At 44.1% G+C, this 17696-nt stretch overlaps 1 protein-coding gene across 1 annotated transcript; it reads right to left on the bottom strand.

The window, feature by feature from the left end:
• Positions 1-1797: 1797 nt before the first annotated feature.
• On the bottom strand, positions 1798-17662 carry H1-8 (H1.8 linker histone). The gene is made up of 5 exons (XM_072598410.1): positions 17075-17662; positions 13477-13730; positions 7096-7747; positions 2866-2924; positions 1798-2321 (listed from the first exon to the last, which is right to left on the bottom strand). Exons 1-5 carry the CDS (start codon positions 17259-17261, stop codon positions 1929-1931), a joined length of 1545 nt encoding a protein of 514 aa, XP_072454511.1. The 5' UTR covers positions 17262-17662; the 3' UTR covers positions 1798-1928.
• Between the last annotated feature and the right edge of the window lie 34 nt (positions 17663-17696).

The following is a 17696-nucleotide window of genomic DNA, read 5'->3' on the forward strand; positions in this document are numbered from 1 at the left end:
TGAAAACTGCTAATGTAGTCCAACCTCTTCATTTAACAAATGAGGGAAGCTGAGACCCATAAAGATTAAATTGCTTGCCCAATGTCAGTGGCAGAGCCAGGATTTGAACTCAACTCAGTTTCTAAGCCCGGCACTTTCTACTAACTACATCACATTTACAATGGAGTAGTCTTTCCATCTTATGTCATCCTGCCTCTCGAGTTTTCACACCTAAAGAAATCAGAGGCTGGATGAAATTAAGCTAAACACTTGGATTTCCTCAGTCCTGCCTTCCACATCCAGAACAGAGTCCTAAACCATAATCCCAGGGGGAGTAAGTGTATATGAGAAGGGTGGATCATAGGGCTTTTCAGATGGATTTGGAATTCTGTTCTAGAAATTGAAAACGTGTGTTAAGAAATCCTATGGTCCTGGATGGGAAAAGGGAATTCAGCCCTACCCTTTAAGGACCATTAGCTTCAAAGATATTGAAAATGCTGCCTCCCTACGAAGTTTAGTCCAGGATACACCAAACCTTCCCTGGAGCAAGATGGTCCACCAGCTGACTCAGACCTCCAAAATCCTGCTACATATAAATTTAGTGTGGTCCCCAAAAAATCATGCTTTACCATTTTGGCTCACTCCCACTCTCTTGAATGATTCCCTATTACTTCCAAAGATAAAATAGAAATCCCTCACCCCATCAAGTCCTTAAAAGTTGGGTTCCAGCCTCCCTTTCCAAATTATTCCTCTGCACATGTTCCACCTTCCAGAAAACCTTGCCTCTTTACCATTTCCCAAACTATTTTCTACCTTGGCACCTTTGTGTGAATTGCCCCTATGCCTGGAGTCCATACTCTTTTCTCAGAATCTTGCACTTCCTTCAAATCTCAACTCACTGCTACTAGGAGGCTTTTTTTCATTTCTCTAGTTACTCTTCCTCTCTCCTGTCTCAAATCACTGTGTTTGTATTCATCCATGAAACTGCTCTCTTCTCCTCCTCCCTTCCCCTTTTCCCTGGAGTGTAAGTTCCTTGAAGGCAGAGATTGTATCATCTTTGTAACCACAGTGCTCAGCATTTAGCATCACACATTGCTGGATGGCAACTTTTAGCTGGCCAGAACTAATAGCTAACATGAGAGAGGTCACCATAGGCAGGAAGACACCCAGCTTAGTAAACTAGCATTTATTAAGTGACTGCTGTATGCCAGACACCTTGCTAAGCACTAGGGAAACAAAGAAAGGCAGAAAGAATCTCTGCTCTCAAGAAACTTACAATCTAATAGACCAACTGGGGTCTGCCAATGTGAACAGGAACCTTCAAAATAGTGACTTGGGGAAGAGGTGGTATTAAATAGAGGTTTTCTCATCAGGAAATCCAATGGTGGGGCATAAGGTCAGACCTGAGAAAGAAGCAACAGGCAGGCCCCAACATTTCCAGAAGTCCAGCATTAGGTGAAGCCAGTCATAATTCAGCTGATGCTAATTAACACTAATCTGTCTGCCTCATCCCTTTGGGCTCCCAGCCCATCCACACTCACAGCATCTCGCCTCCTGATCCAGCTGGCAACCTTCTCTGTTCACATTAGCAGATGCCACAGGGAAACTGTTGAAGCAGCCAGACAAGGCTTGTGTTCAGATTTTCTAGTCAGCCAGAGGGCAGAGAATGAGGGGATGTGAAAGGCAAGCCAGTATCCCAAGAGCTGATCTGATGTGACTAGGTAGGGCCAACCCACTCAACTTCCTTCCATCCTTCCTTTCTCAAGATACTTCAACCAAGACCCTCACGTGTTATATAGAGTTGACCCTAAGATTGGCTAGTGCAAAAAAGAAAACTTTATTAACAGGTAGATACAAGTATCTCTGTCTCATTCTTTAAAAGAAAAAGTCCATTCATTCCAAAATCAAGTTCCCCCTGTTAGATCCCTGGACCAATTAACCTTTTGCACCTACTTCACCTTCTTGCTGGCTGGCTTGGATGAAGACCCTTTAGGGCTTTTCCCAGTTTTCTTGAATACTTTAGAGGCCTCTGGTTTCTTTCCCTTGCCTTTAACTGTATCTGACTCTCTATACACCTTAGATTGGGAGGTAGAAGGCTTGATGCCCACATCCAGTTTGTTCTTGATCTGAGCAGCCAGCTTTGGCCCTTCACCACCTTTCTTGGCGCCCCCAGTTCTTCTAGCTTTAGACATGGTAGCTGCTCCTTTGGATTTTGCTTGGATGCTAGGTGATCCCTTTTGCTTTCTGGTCTTGGGGGGTGCTTCAGAGGCTGCCCGGAGTTTGGTCTTTTCTGCTTTACGTTCTCCTACTTTCTTAGGTGAAATGGGACCTTTTTTCTTGCCCTACATAAGAGAGAAGAAAAAAGAGATGTTTGGTTGGGAAGAGAGATAAAAGCAAAAACAAGCATTTATTAAGCACTTACTGTGTGCCAGAAATTGGGCTAAGAGCAAGAACCATGAGAACCTAATGGGATGGGACCATGAACAAGGTTTTCTGAAGCCAATATGTTCATTTTCCTACCTTGGAACTTTAAAACAGGAGGAATTTAACCTTTGTTCTGGGTTGTTAAAATGTGCATTTTTGGAAATTACATGACCAAACATTTCCTGCCTCATTGGCAGTTTAGGAATGAGATTCATACTTCAGGACTTAGCAGGAAACTGGATCTGTTCCAACATTCTTCACACTCAGGTCCATTTAGATCTTACCAGACAGAGTTGAAGGTTTTTGATGGATCTTTCTTTTTCTTCCTTTCTTTTTTTTTTTTTTTTGGATGGAAGGGGTGGGAAAAGTTTGAAGGAAGAAGGGGATGGAAAGGAGGCCCAATCCCTACAGTTCAAACCAGTTTAGGGAAGCCTTTGAAAGCTGGGACTCTGGTCTACTTACTTTAGGAATTTCAGCCTTTGGTTTCATGCCCCTGGCTTTGATTCTCACCTCCTCCACATCTGTTGGAAAGAATAAAAAATTGAGAAGCAACTTTTGCCCCAAGAGATAATTTTTCTCTTTTGTTCTAAAGGGACATAGGATGAACTGCTTCTCACGTCCACTGGAGGGATGAACCAGAGACTTCACTCAACTAAGAAACTGTGGCTAGGGAGATGTTGATGGGACTCAGACATGGATACTCTGCCTGAGCTAGACTAGCTGGCCGCTGACAGAACCAGAAGTCAATGGTATGGTAAATCTGAAGTCTTCTCCCTGGGTAGGGAATGTTTCATTGTCTTTATATCCTAGCAACTAGCCCAGCACCCTGTACACAGTAGGCACATAATAAATGTTTGTTAATTTATTGTTGATCTCCTAAAAGAAGCCTTTCCTGATCCCCTCAATTATTTCTACTCTGGGGGTGGAGCCAAGATGGCGGAGTAGAAAGACACACATACGCTACCTCCGAACCCACTGCCCATAAAATACCTGTAGAGAAAAGAACCACTGGCGAATTCTGGAGCAGCAGAAGCCACAGAATGGAGCGGACAAGATTTCTGCTCCAGAGAGCCTGAAAACCTCTTGCAAAAGGTCCCTCGCGCCCCAGACCCGGAGCAGAGCCCAGCCCTGCCTCAGCGGCGCAGCACCAAAAGGAGCGGATCCGAGCAGGCTTCAGGGATGAGATCTCCAGCGGCCACGCAGGTCCCTCCACCCACAGCAGCCCTGCCCCCGCCCAAAGCCCTGAGGCTGGAAGCAGCATTTGAATCCCAAACGCTGGCTGGGAGGACCTGGAGGCGAGGTGGGTGTGAGGAGAATATTCAGAGATCAAGTCACTGGCTGGGAAAATGCCCAGAAAAGGGAAAAGAAATAAGACTATAGAAGGTTACTTTCTTGGTGAACAGGCATTTCCTCCCTTCCTTTCTGATGAGGAAGAACAATGCTTACCATCAGGCAAAGACATAGAAGTCAAGGCTTCTATATCCCAGCCCACTCAATGGGCTCAGGCCATGGAAGAGCTCAAAAAGGATTTTGAAAATCAAGTTAGAGAGGTGGAGGAAAAGCTGGGAAGAGAAATGAGAGACATGAAGTCAAAGCATGAACAGCAGGTCAGCACCCTGCTAAAGGAGACCCAAAAAAACACTGAAGAAAATAACACCTTGAAAACTAGCCTAACTCAATTGGCAAAAGAGGTTCAAAAAGCCAATGAGGAGAAATATGCTTTCAAAAGCAGAATTAGCCAAATGGAAAAGGAGATTCAAAAGCTCACTGAAGAAAATAGTTCTTTCAAAATTAGAATGGCACAGATGGAGGCTAATGACTTTATGCAAAGCCAAGAAATCACAGAACAAAGAGAGAAGAATGGAAAAATGGAAGATAATGTGAAATATCTCATTGGAAAAACAACAGACCTGGAAAATAGATCCAGGAGAGACAATTTAAAAATTATGGGACTACCTGAAAGCCATGATCAAAAGAAGAGCCTAGACATCATCTTTCATGAAATTATCAAGGAAAACTGCCCTGAGATTCTAGAACCAGAGGGCAAAATAAATATTCAAGGAATCCACAGAACACCGCCTGAAAGAGATCCAAAAAGAGAAACTCCTAGGAACATTGTGGCCAAATTCCAGAGTTCCCAGGACAAGGAGAAAATATTGCAAGCAGCTAGAAAGAAACAATTCAAGTATTGTGGAAATACAATCAGGATAACACAAGATCTAGCAGCTTCCACATTAAGGGATCGAAGGGCGTGGAACAGGATATTCCAGAAGTCAAAGGAACTAGAACTAAAACCAAGAATCACCTACCCAGCAAAACTGAGTATAATACTTCAGGGGAAAAATTGGTCTTTCAATGAAATAGAGGACTTTCAAGTATTCTTGATGAAAAGACCAGAGCTGAAAAGAAAATTTGACTTTCAAACACAAGAATGAAGAGAAGCATGAAAAAGTAAATAGCAAAGAGAAGTCATAAGGGACTTTACTAAAGTTGAACTGTTTACATTCCTACATGGAAAGACAATATTTGTAACTCTTGAAACATTTCAGTATCTGGGTACTGGGTGGGATTACACACACACACATGCACACGCACATGCACACACACATAGAGACAGAGTGCACAGAGTGAATTGAAGAAGATGGTATCATATCTTAAAAAAATGAAATCAAGCAGTGAGAGAGAAATATATTGGGAGGAGAAAGGGAGAAATGGAATGGGGCAAAATATCTCTCATAAAAAAGGCAAGCAAAAGACTTATTAGTGGAGGGATAAAGAGGGGAAGTGAGAGAAAAACATGAAGTTTACTCTCATCGCATTCCACTAAAGGAAGGAATAAAATGCACACTCATTTTGGTATGAAAACCTATCTTACAATACAGGAAAGTGGGGGATAAGAGGATAAGCGGGGGAGGGGGGGAAGATGGAAGGGAGAGCATGGGGAGGAGGGAGCAATTTGAGGTCAACACTCATGGGGAGGGACAGGATCAAAAGAGAGAACAGAAGTAATGGGGGACAGGATAGGATGGAGGGAAATATAATTAGTTCTTACACAACACTACTATTATGGAAGTCATTTGCAAAACTACACAGATTTGGCCTATATTGAATTGCTTGCCTTCCAAAGGGAAGGGGTGGGGAGGGAGGGAGGGCAGATTGGCAGACAGGGGCAATCAGAACACTTGGTGTTTTGGGGTGGGGGGAGGGGACAAAAGGGGAGAAAATTTGGAACCAAAAATTTTGTGAAAATGAATGTTAAAAGTTAAATAGATAAATAGGAAAAAATAAAAATAAAAAAATTTATTTCTACTCTGTCATCATATGGGTATTTATCTGTTTACATGAACCATATAAGTTCCTTGAAGTCAGATACTCTTTTTCTCTTTGGGTTTTATGTTGCTAGGACCCAGCCCAACTCTGTGTAAACATTTAATAAATGCTTGTTGAATCAAAAATTGGAAAGGGAAGGGTTAGTGGAGAAAAGGAAGAATATAGAACCTTTTAGCTGAAAGCAACCTTATATGGCTCTAATTTTATAGCTAAAGAAACCAAGGCACAGACAGGAAATGACTTCAGCAAGGAGTCAGGAATAGAATGGTCTCCAGGCTCCCTCATCAGCGATTTTTCTATTACATCATATTGTCTCCTACTTGTAACAGTCAAGAATTGGGGAACAGATCTTTTTCTCTCCCTATGTCAATTACACTACCACCACTCACATGGTGGAGAGAGAGAAATGGTGGATGGAGGGGAAGAGATATGGACGATGGAGTGTGCAGCCATGTGTGCTAAACACTGGGTGACATGCAAAGTTTAACTAAGATGGTTTCTACATTCATGGAGTTTATACCTGTCTAAGAGACAGGACACCCACAACCAGCAAACAAAGGGGGAGAAGGACCTAAGAGCCACTTATTCTGGCTGACCTTCTCTGGATGACCTCCAGTTGTACCACAACTTTTCCACAGAATCGCTCAGGATTCCGTATGTGATTGTACTGTGTTGTATGCAGGTCAGAAGACTGACTATCATTTTCCAGTAGCATTCTTGAGGATGCCTAGGATTTTGCTGGTCTGTCTGTACCACCACATTGTGCCAATCAGTGTCTTTTGGGAATGACCTATGTCAACTCATGACCATTATAGGGATCCTGAGATCTTTCTTGAGTTTTAACAGAACTCAAGGCTCTTCATCTTAAAATGTGATCTCTAACTATTTTTCCTTATGCTTGTCTGTATAAATTGATCAGTCATTTTTTTTACCCTATTCATGGGCTCAAGGAATTATCTAACAATTTATACCCATCTGTTTGGCTTTTTGCCACCAGAAATAAGTACATCTTAGCAGTTCCCAAATAATTTCTCATTGATAGGGAGCCATAATCATCTCCTAACTTCCCGAAAGGGGACTATCAATTAAAATTAAAAATAGGGGGAAGGGAAGGAAGGTAGCAGACTATTAATTGTTGGAACACTGCTAAGGCATGGCAGGGGAGGTGCATAGGAACAGCATGGCAGTCGTAATGATCCTAGCTCATTCCCTATATGCCACTTCTTCAACCTCCCAGATTAGACTATTGACACTCCTTCCTGATCATTTAGAACAAGGTTTCAGGCAAGAATCAGGAGAGCTCTCCACCATGAGTTGGGGGACCCTAATGCAGCACCCACTAAACCCCCTCAGATTGCCTACCTTTTTTGGTTCTAGCACCTTTGGGTTTTGAGTCCTTCTTGGGCATCCCCACTTTGGTAGCTTTCTTAGCCTCTTCAGAAGGTTTCCTCTTGGTCGAAGTCTTCATAGGAACCTCCTTCACTGGTGCAGGAACCTTTCTCTTGGTTGATGCCTCTGAAGGAACTTTCTTCTTGGTCACAGGAATCTTTTTCTTGGTTGAAGTCGCTGTGGGCACCTTCTTCTTGGTTGCAGGAATGTTCCTCTTGGTTGAAGCCTCTGAAGGCAATTTCTTCTTGGATATAGGAATCTTTCTCTTGGTCGAAGCCTCTGAAGGCAATTTCTTCTTGCATATAGGAATCTTTCTCTTGGTCGAAGCCTCTGAAGGAAGCTTATTTTTAGTTGAAGCCTCTGTAGGCATCTTCTTCCTGGTTGCAGGAACCTTTCTCTTGGTTGAAGTCTCTGTAGGCACCTTCTTCTTGGTTGCAGGAACCTTTCTCTTGGTTGAAGTCTCTGTAGGCACCTTCTTCTTGGTTGCAGGAACCTTCCCCTTGGTCGAAGCCTTTGAAGAAACTTTTTCAGCTTCACTGGTTCTAGCAGCTTTCTTCTTCCTGGGTTTGACAGCTGTTGTTGATTTTTTAGCTTGGGTCACTTTGATTTTATCCCTGGACACCAACTGCAGAAGTAATTCGATACATTAGTAGTAGTCAGAAGAGCTCAGAAAATTCTCATTTACCCCACAGAATTACCTGTCAGATAAAAATCTCATTTATTTTGATATGGAAAATTCAGAGTTTATAAACCCTAGAAGCTAGAATTTTAGAACTGGAATGAGATCATCTAGTCCAAGCCCCTCTTCTATATGAGGAACTATGACCCAGAGGAGTACAATGACTTGTTCATAGCTGTAGTGAGTAGGAGATCTGGATTTCACAATCCTTGTGCTCCCATGTCCAGTCACTCCATATCAGGCTATCTCTTTCTTAGATTGGTTTTTGTTTCTGTATCTGCCCTAAAGGCACTGGAGTACACACAAGGGTAGTCCTCAACAAAATCACTATCCTGGCTAAGTGTGTCTCTGGTTCCCTTCAATTCCTTTATCCTAACATGCACCTCCAACCCCCTAACATAATATCCCAGATAGCTTAGTGACAAGAACCCAGAATTTAGAGTCAGTAGACCTGAGTTCCATTCCTATATCTGGCACTTACTAGCTTTGTGACCCTGGCAAGTTCATTCAATTTCTGTCTTCAGCCCACTTCTCTGGGCTTCTATTTCCTCACCTGTTAAAAGGGGGTGGGGTGGGAGGCAGGGAAGGAAGATACCTGCACTAACCACTGAACAAAGAGTTTTGAGGCCAATGAGATAACATATACAAAAAAAACCTGACAAATATCATGTCGGCTATTCACAGTTATCATAGTCAGACCATGAGAGACTAATTTTATTTCCTCTTTCAACAGAACAGGAGAATGCTATCACTATAGTTTACTTAGATCTGAGCATGACATCTGATAATAAAGTCCTGTATAATACTCTTTAAAAAAGAGGGAGATAGGGGCGGAGCCAAGATGGCGGAGTAGAAAGACGCACATACACATAGCTCCGAACCCACAACCCATAGAACGGCTACAGGGAAGTAACTCACGGCGAATTCTGCACCCAGAGGCCATGGAATATTGGAGCGAGGGAGATTTCTGTTCCGAAGAGACCTGCAAACCTCTCGCGGGGGGTCCTTCGCGCAGTGAACTGGGCGCCGGGACTGGGAGCTGAGTGCAGCCCTGCCGCGGCCGCAGCACCGAGAGGAAAAGATCAGAATGGGCTTCGGGGACGGGATCTCCAGCGGCCACGCGGGTCCCTCCACCCACAGAGGGACCTGCAAACCTCTCGCAAAAGGTCCGTCACGCTGCAGACGCGGAGCCCAGCCCAGACCTGCTGCGGCCGTGGCACCAAGAGATACAGACCCGAGCAGGATTCAGGGACGGGATCTCCAGTCGCCGCACAAGTCCCTCCACCCACAGGTGACGGGGGTCGGTGAGAGAGTCTCTTTGGCGGGTTGAGAGGGGAGTGGGGTGCCCCCATAACTCAGGCCCCCCCCCCGGGAGGTAGAAGCTGAGAGGCAGCTGCAGACAGGGGCTCCCCAAGCGGGTGGGAGCCTGAATCCATTGTGGAAGGTCTGTGCATAAACCCCCTGAGGGAACTGAGCCTGAGAGGCAGCCCTGCCCCGACCTGAGCATCTGAACTTAATCTCACACTGAATAGCAGCCCTGCCCCCACCAAAAGCCCTGAGGCTGGAAGCAGCATTTGAATCTCAGACCCCAAATGCTGGCTGGGAGGATCAGGAGGCGAGGTGGGTGTGAGGAGAATATTCAGAGATCAAGTCACTGGCTGGGAAAATGCCCAGAAAAGGGAAAAGAAATAAGACTATAGAAGGTTACTTTCTTGGTGAACAGGCATTTCCTCCCTTCCTTTCTGATGAGGAAGAGCAATGCTTACCATCAGGCAAAGACACAGAAATCAAGGCTTCTGTGTCCCAGCCCACCCAATAGGCTCAGGCCATGGAAGAGCTCAAAAAGAATTTTGAAAATCAAGTTAGAGAAGTAGAGGAAAAGCTGGGAAGAGAAATGAGAGACATGAAGTCAAAGCATGAACAGCAGGTCAGCACCCTGCTAAAGGAGACCCCAAAAAAATGTTGAAGAAATTAACACCTTGAAAACTAGCCTAACTCAATTGGCAAAAGAGGTTCAAAAAGCCAATGAGGAGAAATATGCTTTCAAAAGCAGAATTAGCCAAATGGAAAAGGAGATTCAAAAGCTCACTGAAGAAAATAGTTCTTTCAAAATTAGAATGGCACAGATGGAGGCTAATGACTTTATGCAAAGCCAAGAAATCACAGAACAAAGAGAGAAGAATGGAAAAATGGAAGATAATGTGAAATATCTCATTGGAAAAACAACAGATCTGGAAAATAGATCCAGGAGAGACAATTTAAAAATTATGGGACTACCTGAAAGCCATGATCAAAAGAAGAGCCTAGACATCATCTTTCATGAAATTATCAAGGAAAACTGCCCTGAGATTCTAGAACCAGAGGGCAAAATAAATATTCAAGGAATCCACAGAACACCACCTGAAAGAGATCCAAAAAGAGAAACTCCTAGGAACATTGTGGCCAAATTCCAGAGTTCCCAGGACAAGGAGAAAATATTGCAAGCAGCTAGGAAGAAACAATTCAAGTATTGTGGAAATACAATCAGGATAACACAAGATCTAGCAGCCTCTACCTTAAGGGATCGAAGGGCATGGAATAGGATATTCCAGAAGTCAAAGGAACTAGAACTAAAACCAAGAATCACCTACCCAGCAAAACTGAGTATAATACTTCAGGGGAAAAATTGGTCTTTCAATGAAATAGAGGATTTTCAAGTATTCTTGATGAAAAGACCAGAGCTGAAAAGAAAATTTGACTTTCAAACACAAGAATGAAGAGAACCAAGAAAAGGTGAATAGCAAAGAGAAGTCATAAGGGACTTACTAAAGCTGAACTGTTTACATTCCTACATGGAAAGACAATATTTGTAACTCTTGAAACATTTCAGTATCTGGGTACTGGGTGGGATTACACACACACACATGCACACAGGCACACATACATATAGACAGAGTGCACAGAGTGAATTGAAGAGGATGGGATCATATCTTTAAAAAATGAAATCAAGCAGTGAGAGAGAAATATATTGGAAGGAGAAAGGGAGAAACTGAATGGGGCAAATTATCTCTCATAAAAGAGGCAAGCAAAAGACTCATTAGTGGAGGGATAAAGAGGGGAGGTGAGAGAAAAACATGAAATCTACTCTCATTACATTCCACTAAAGGAAAGAATAAAATGCACACTCATTTTGGTAGGAAAACCTATCTCACAATACAGGAAAGTGGGGGATAAGGGGACAAGCAGGGTGGGGGGGATGATAGAAGGGAGGGCATGGGGAGGAGAGTGCAATTCGAGGTCGACACTCATGGGGAGGGACAGGATCAAAAGAGAGAACAGAAGTAATGGGGGACAGGATAGGATGGAGGGAAATATAGTTAGTCCTATACAACACAACTATTATGGAAGTCATTTGCAAAACTACACAGATTTGGCCTATATTGAATTGCTTGCCTTCCAAAGGGAAGGGGTGGAGAGGGAGGGAAGTAAAGAAGTTGGAACTCAAAGTGTTAGGATCAACTGTCGAGTAATGTTCTTGCCACTAGGAAATAAGAAATACAGGTAAAGGGGTATAGAAAGCTATCTGGCCCTACAGGACAAAAGAGAAGATGGAGACAAGGGCAGAGAGGGATGATAGAAGAGAGAGCAGATTGGTCATAGGGGCAATTAGAATGCTTGGTGTTTGGGGGGGGGAGGGGAGAAAAGGGGAGAAAATTTGTAACCCAAAATTTTGTGAAAATGAATGTTAAAAGTTAAATAAATAAATTTAATTAAAAAAAAAGAGGGAGATAATTAGAAGGTTAGAGAGTTAGAAGATAATGCAATTTGATTCAGAACTGGTGGAGTGGTCCCTGGTCATGGATGATTATGTCAATTTGGAAGGAGGTTCTTCTTGAGTGACTCAGGAATCAGTACCTGGCCTTGTACTTTCACGTTCATCAAAAATGTAGACTAAGGCATATTTTTGTGTTATGGTCAAATATACAAACATCACAAAGCTGGGAGGGATCCCAAGTATGTTAGATTATAGAAGTAGCATCCAAAAAAAAAATAATTCTGAACCAGCAAGAATGTCAGACTGAATTGAATGAGATGAAATTTGATAAAGAGAAATGTGGTAGCTAGGTGGCTCAGTGGATAGAGTGCCAGGTCTGGAGTCAGGAAGACTCATTTCCCTGAGTTCAAATCTGGCCTCAGGTACTAACTGTTTGACCCTGGGAAGTCACTTAACCCTGTTTGCTTCAGTTTCCCCATCTGTACAGTGAGCTGGAGAAGGAAATGGCAAACCACTGCAGTATCTTTGCCAAGAAAACCTCAAATGGAGTCATGAAGAGTGGGATGAGACTGAAATGAGTGAACAACAATAAAATTCAGCTTCATAAGTATGGAATGGAGGAGGTGTAGCTGGACAATAACTCAGTTTTAAAAAGGCCGCGAGAGGTTGGTGTGCTTCAAGTTTGAAATGAATCAATAGGATATGGTGATGGGAGACAGCTAAGCAATATTTCCAGAGACAACAGTCCTGCTGTAATCCTGGTCAGTCCACATTTACACTACCAAGTTCAGCTTTGGATGCACCATTTTCCCATTTTAGGAAAGACACTGAGAAGCTGAAAAGCTTATCAAGGAGAGCAAGCAGGATGATGAAGGGACTTAAGTCCATGCCTTATACAGATCAGTTGGTAGACCATGAAGCACGTAGGTTGGAGAGCACTGGGGCAAGGGGAGAAGATAGGGCTGACACATGCAAGAGGAATCAAACTTAGTCTATTTGACACCAGAGGACAGAATCTAGAGCAATGCATACATGATGCAGAGAGGCAGGTTCAGGCTTCGTCTTAGGAAAAATTCTTACTCATTAGAGCTGTCCAAAGATGGAATGGGGTTTCTTGAAAAGTAGCAAATTTCCTTTTCACTGGAAGCCTTCAAGTAAATGCTAGGTGTTAGTTTTTCCTTCATACTGAGCCAAAACCTGTCTCCCTGAAACTTTTTTTTTATTATTAAAGGGGCCATCCCTTGAGTATCTACTTAAAGGAACCTTGAAAGGGCGTATCTCACTCAAACTGAGAATGTGATAAGACCTTAGCCTAAATGAGCAAGGGTCTCCCTTTGCATCCTGGGCCATCTCCAGTCTTCCTGATGAATATCAGGCCACTGAACCCAGATGGCTCAGGAAGAGAAAGTGAGGCTGGTGACCTTGCACAGCCCTCCCTCACTCAAATCCAAGTCAACTGCAAGTCATGTCATCTTAATGTCATGGTCCTCTTCAAGAATGAAGGACCAACACAACAATTAATCATAGGCTTGCCCTCTGGAAACTTAAGAGAATCAGATTTCAAAACTGAAGAACCCACCTTATATGGGGAAAGGGGAATCAGATACCTAAGAAGTACCTTGGCCTCAGTTTCTTCATCTGTCAAATGGGGGGGAACTGCACTAGATGATCTTATGACTTTCAAGTTAGTCTCTGCCGTTCTATCTGCTCAGTTAGGCACCCAGGAAAGTCCTGAAGGACAGATACAATTTTTAACTCTCCAATTTTAGCATATGCTGACAGATTAGTAGAGATGGAAGACTAGTCCTCCAGAAGAAGGGGACAAAATGATGAGACTCATGGAATTTAGAGCTGCAAGGGAAACAACCCACCTCATTTTACAGAGGGTAAAGCTGGGGGCCAGAGAAGAGAAGGAACTTACTTTGAATCTTCCCCTGGCCCCAGTAACAGTAGAATTTCGTGGTCTCACGAGCATCCCATCACTAACCCCCTTGGCCAGGGCTTGTTTCAGCATGTATCGGAGTCTCTTTGTATTGACAGTTGGGTACATTCGACGAATATAAAACTTGATGGCTGCTACAGAGGTGCCATGCTTGTCCCCTTTGACCTGCAGGGCTTCTGCCACCATTTGGAGCATGGGTGGGTGAGTCTGAAGTTTTGGTTGCCCACTGGTGTCTGCTTAAAAAGAGGGGAAAAAAAGAGAGAATTGAAAGCTGAAGATCCAACCATGCAATTCCTCTATTCAACCAACTCTTCAGTCTCTCTGTTGACTCTAGGATCAACTTATCAACTGCTTTGTTTAGCCCGACACAACCTGACCCCAATCTATCTTTTGAGTCTTGCTGAATATAAAGCCTCCTCCATCCCACGCTCTGATCCTGGCCTCTCTTTTTTCCTCCCACTCAATTCACCATCTGCTGCCTCCATTGCTGCCTTTACTTTCATCATCTATCAGTCCATGGAGTTGGAATTCCTTCCAACTTAATAAACCTAACCCCAGGAGAGAAACTGAGCCAGGTGAGCAAGGCTCCACCTATCCAAAAGTCTCCCCTGCTAGGCAAGATCCCAGTCCAATGCTCTTGCCATCTTATCACTTTGCCTAGTTTGTAAGCTGCTGGAAGGCAAGGACAGTTTCAAATATTCCTGTTGAATACCACATAGGACTTGGCACATAGTAGGTGTTCAATAATTAGAGCCATAGAATCCCAGAGTATATAGGCATGCAGGCACCTTTAAAATCATCATTTGACAGGTAGGGCAACTGAGATGCAGAGAGGGGATTGATTTTCCCAAGTTTACATAACAAGTTAGAGAGGACTATCAATTTAGAACTAGAAGACACTTTCCCAACCCAGGGAGTAACTCCCTGAGGGGTCCCTTGGGAAAATAAGGTTGGACATAAAAGGTCAGGACTCCTTGTGAGGGAGAAGCCTGCTCCAGCTATGTTGTATGATCCCACTGCATCATGTCTCCCAATTCATATTTAATTTATTTTTATTCTCAATCTCTCTCATATTCTCATTCTTTCTCTCATATTCTCTCTCTCTCAACCCCAAGGGGAGGGAAGGAAGATCAGTGGAAATCGTGACCAACCACAGTGGAAGATAAGATCACAGATTTATAAGATTCCAGGTCTAAAGCTGGAAAGGACCTCAGAGACCACTGAGTCTACTCACCTCATTTTATAGTTGAAGATACTGAGTCCCAGAGATATTAAGTAGGATGTGGGCTGGTATGATATGCTCATACCCAAGTCTCCAGGTACATGTCTACATCAACACCTACATCCATGACCTATTGGTAACTACCTATATCATCTTGACCAACCTTGTCCTTTCCCTTCTTTGGGCCTCCATATTGTACCCCATACAATGAGTGAGGCTAGAGTATCTAGGTGGTGAAATGGATGGAGGGCTGAGCCTGGAGTCAGGAAGACTCATCTTCATGAGTTCAAATCCTGTCTCAGACACTTACTAGCTATGTGACCCTGGTCAAGTCACTTAACCCTGTTTGCTTCAATTTCCCCATCTGTAAAATGAACTGGAGAAGGAAATGACAAAATATTCCAGTATCTTTGTCATGAAAACTCCAAATAGAGTCATGAAGATTCAGACATGACTGAAACTCTTTATCTCAAAGTTTCCTTCAAGGTCCAAATTCTTCTGGTCTCATAGCAGTTTGTTTTCCCCTTATACCCTTACATGATCTTGTTTAGTTTTTTATCTGGCCCAGTGTCAATGACTGGAGAAAGATTAAACTAGATGGGAAGGTCCCTCAAAACAAAACTGGCATCGATTGTAGTGCCCCTAACTTTATATAAGGGCTCAGAGAAGGTAATGCTATTGAGAGGAGAGGGCTTAGGGGTAAAGGGGAGTTCTAAGAGTCTGGAGAGGGTGTCAGAAGTCACCACCATATCCCCCAGGCTAAATGTGAACCCTTCACCAGCTGGAGGCACATCTCCTCACTGGGCTGCCTGCTCTAGACTTCATTCTGGACTTCGTAAGTGAACTGTAGGTTCTCTGACTGGCTTGTACTTTTATTCACAGGGCTGAGCACCGTGTTTGGCACATAAGAGCTTCCTAAAAGTTCTATCATCTATCAGATTGATCTAGAGGACAGAGACCACACCCTCTACTTCTCTTGTATCTTCACTATCACCAGGAAGGACAGTGAAGATAATAAATGAAAATTTTTATATAGTGCTTTGAAATATGGAAAGTGCCTTGACTCATCCAAACCTCACAAAACTGAGGGGATTGTTATAGGTCTCATCATCCATATTTCTTTACAAATGGGGATGTGAGGCTCTCACATCAATCAACAAGCATTAATTTAGCACTTACTGTGTTCCAGGCACCATGCTGGTAATTCAAAGAAAGGCAGAAATACAGTTCCTGCCCTCAAGGAGTTAACGGGAGAGACAACTTGGAAACAACTATGCACATACAAGATACATGCAGAGTAGATGGAAGGTAATCCCAGAGAGAAGGAGCTGACAATTGTGGAGAGGAGGGGGTAAAGAGAGACTTGGAGCAGTCTCTTTAAGAGAGGGATTTTGGGCTGTCTTGAAGGCAGCCAGGAGGAGAGGGAAGGAGGGAAGGCATTCCTAGCATGGGGCACAGCCAGGGAAAACATCTGGAGTCAGGAGATGGAGGGTCAGGTGTGAGGAACAAGGCAGTCAGTGGCACTAGATGCTGGAGCACATGAAAAGAAGTTGAGTGTAAGAAGCCTGGACATACAGGAAGAGGCTAGGCTGTCAAGAGATGTGAAAGCCAAAGAATAGTTTTTATGTTTGATCCTGGAGATCATAGAGAGTTTACTGAAATAAGTATGAGATAAAATATTTGTAAAGGACTTTGCAAGCCTCAAAGCATATTCATGTGCTATTATGATTATGTTATGGTGGGGACAGGGACGGGGGGATTAGAGAGGTTAGGTGATTTCACAGTCACAAAAGGGACAGCTTTAACCTCAAATTCTTCCTGACTCCAAATACACAGGGACTCATCAGGACCCCGGGAGAAAAAAGAGGTTAAGTGTAGAAACGTCCAGATCTGCAAGCATTGCCCTGAGAGGAAGATGGCGCTGTTGAGACCCTAGAGAACCAGGAATAGGGGAAAGAGTGGGGCTAATCCACTGCAATGAAGCTCTAATTTTGATGACCTAGGCTAGCCCTAGACACCTGTAGGACCCTCAGCTCAAAGGGAAGGGGAAAAGAAAAATAGAGAGAAAAGAGGGAGGGAAGAGAGAGGAGGGGGAGTGAAAGAGAGAAAGAAAGAGAAAGGGAAGGGTGAGGGAAAGGGGGAGCAGAGGGAGGAGAGGGGAGGAGGGTTAAGGGGGGTGGGGGACAGAGAGAGAGAAGGAGAGGGAGAGAGAGAAGGGGAGGGGGAGATGAGGAGAGGTAGGGCAAGAAGGACGAGGATGGGCTCAGGACCTGGCAGCCTTCACTGCTCCCAATCCCAAAGGAAGAACGCACTCAGGGAACCACCTTCAGCTTTCTCTCTGAGCTCCCTCCTCACCTGGCCTCTCCGAGTCACTGGTGGCATCCACAACCTGGGTAGAAGAGTCCAGACGAGCTGGGGGAGAGGACACCACATTGGAAAGGCGAGTAGAATTGGGGGAATTGTTCCAAGTCCTGTTCAGTCCGACACTGTTGTCGCTGGAGCCAGGCAGATGCAAATCCTGAGTTTCATCCTCGGAAGACATCCTGAAACTCTGAACAGCCAGGTCCCCTGGAGAGGAGTGACCACCCCAAGCAGGCCCAGCCTGCCCCACCCCCTCCCCTCCAGTCTTTATGTAGCAGAGCCACACCCAGGTGTCCCCACCTGGGGCCCGTTAGCCTCCTGATTTGCAGGTCAGTGAGGGGCACTGCCTGGCACTGGTTTTCTGAAGAGCAGTGGGTACCTGGCAGTCAGGCTGGTGAAGGAAGGCCCTCGGGTCCATGGCACCTGCTGAAGGAACGACAGATGGTACCTGAACTGTGAGAAGCCCCACAAGGAGAGCTGCCTCCAACAGTTAGGCAACATTTATTAAGCAATGAATAGGGGCCAGGCACTGAGGGATCAAAAGTCAAAAAGCAGTTCCGGCTGTCAAAGAGCCCGCAGCCTATTGGGAAAGCAACGTGCAAACAATTATGTACAA

Source organism: Notamacropus eugenii, chromosome 3, assembly GCF_028372415.1.
Source record: "Notamacropus eugenii isolate mMacEug1 chromosome 3, mMacEug1.pri_v2, whole genome shotgun sequence".
Taxonomy (NCBI): Eukaryota; Metazoa; Chordata; class Mammalia; order Diprotodontia; family Macropodidae; genus Notamacropus; species Notamacropus eugenii.

Bases quoted from the DNA above. Each gene is read 5' to 3' on its own strand.
- H1-8 (XM_072598410.1), bottom strand. From the start codon at position 17,261: ATGTCTTCCGAGGATGAAACTCAGGATTTGCATCTGCCTGGCTCCAGC. The intron at 13,731-17,074 runs GTGAGGAGGGAG...CTTTTTAAGCAG, and splicing joins CAGTGACTCGGAGAGGCCAG to ACACCAGTGGGCAACCAAAA. The intron at 2,322-2,865 runs GTAAGTAGACCA...TCTCTTATGTAG, and splicing joins CAAAGGCTGAAATTCCTAAA to GGCAAGAAAAAAGGTCCCAT.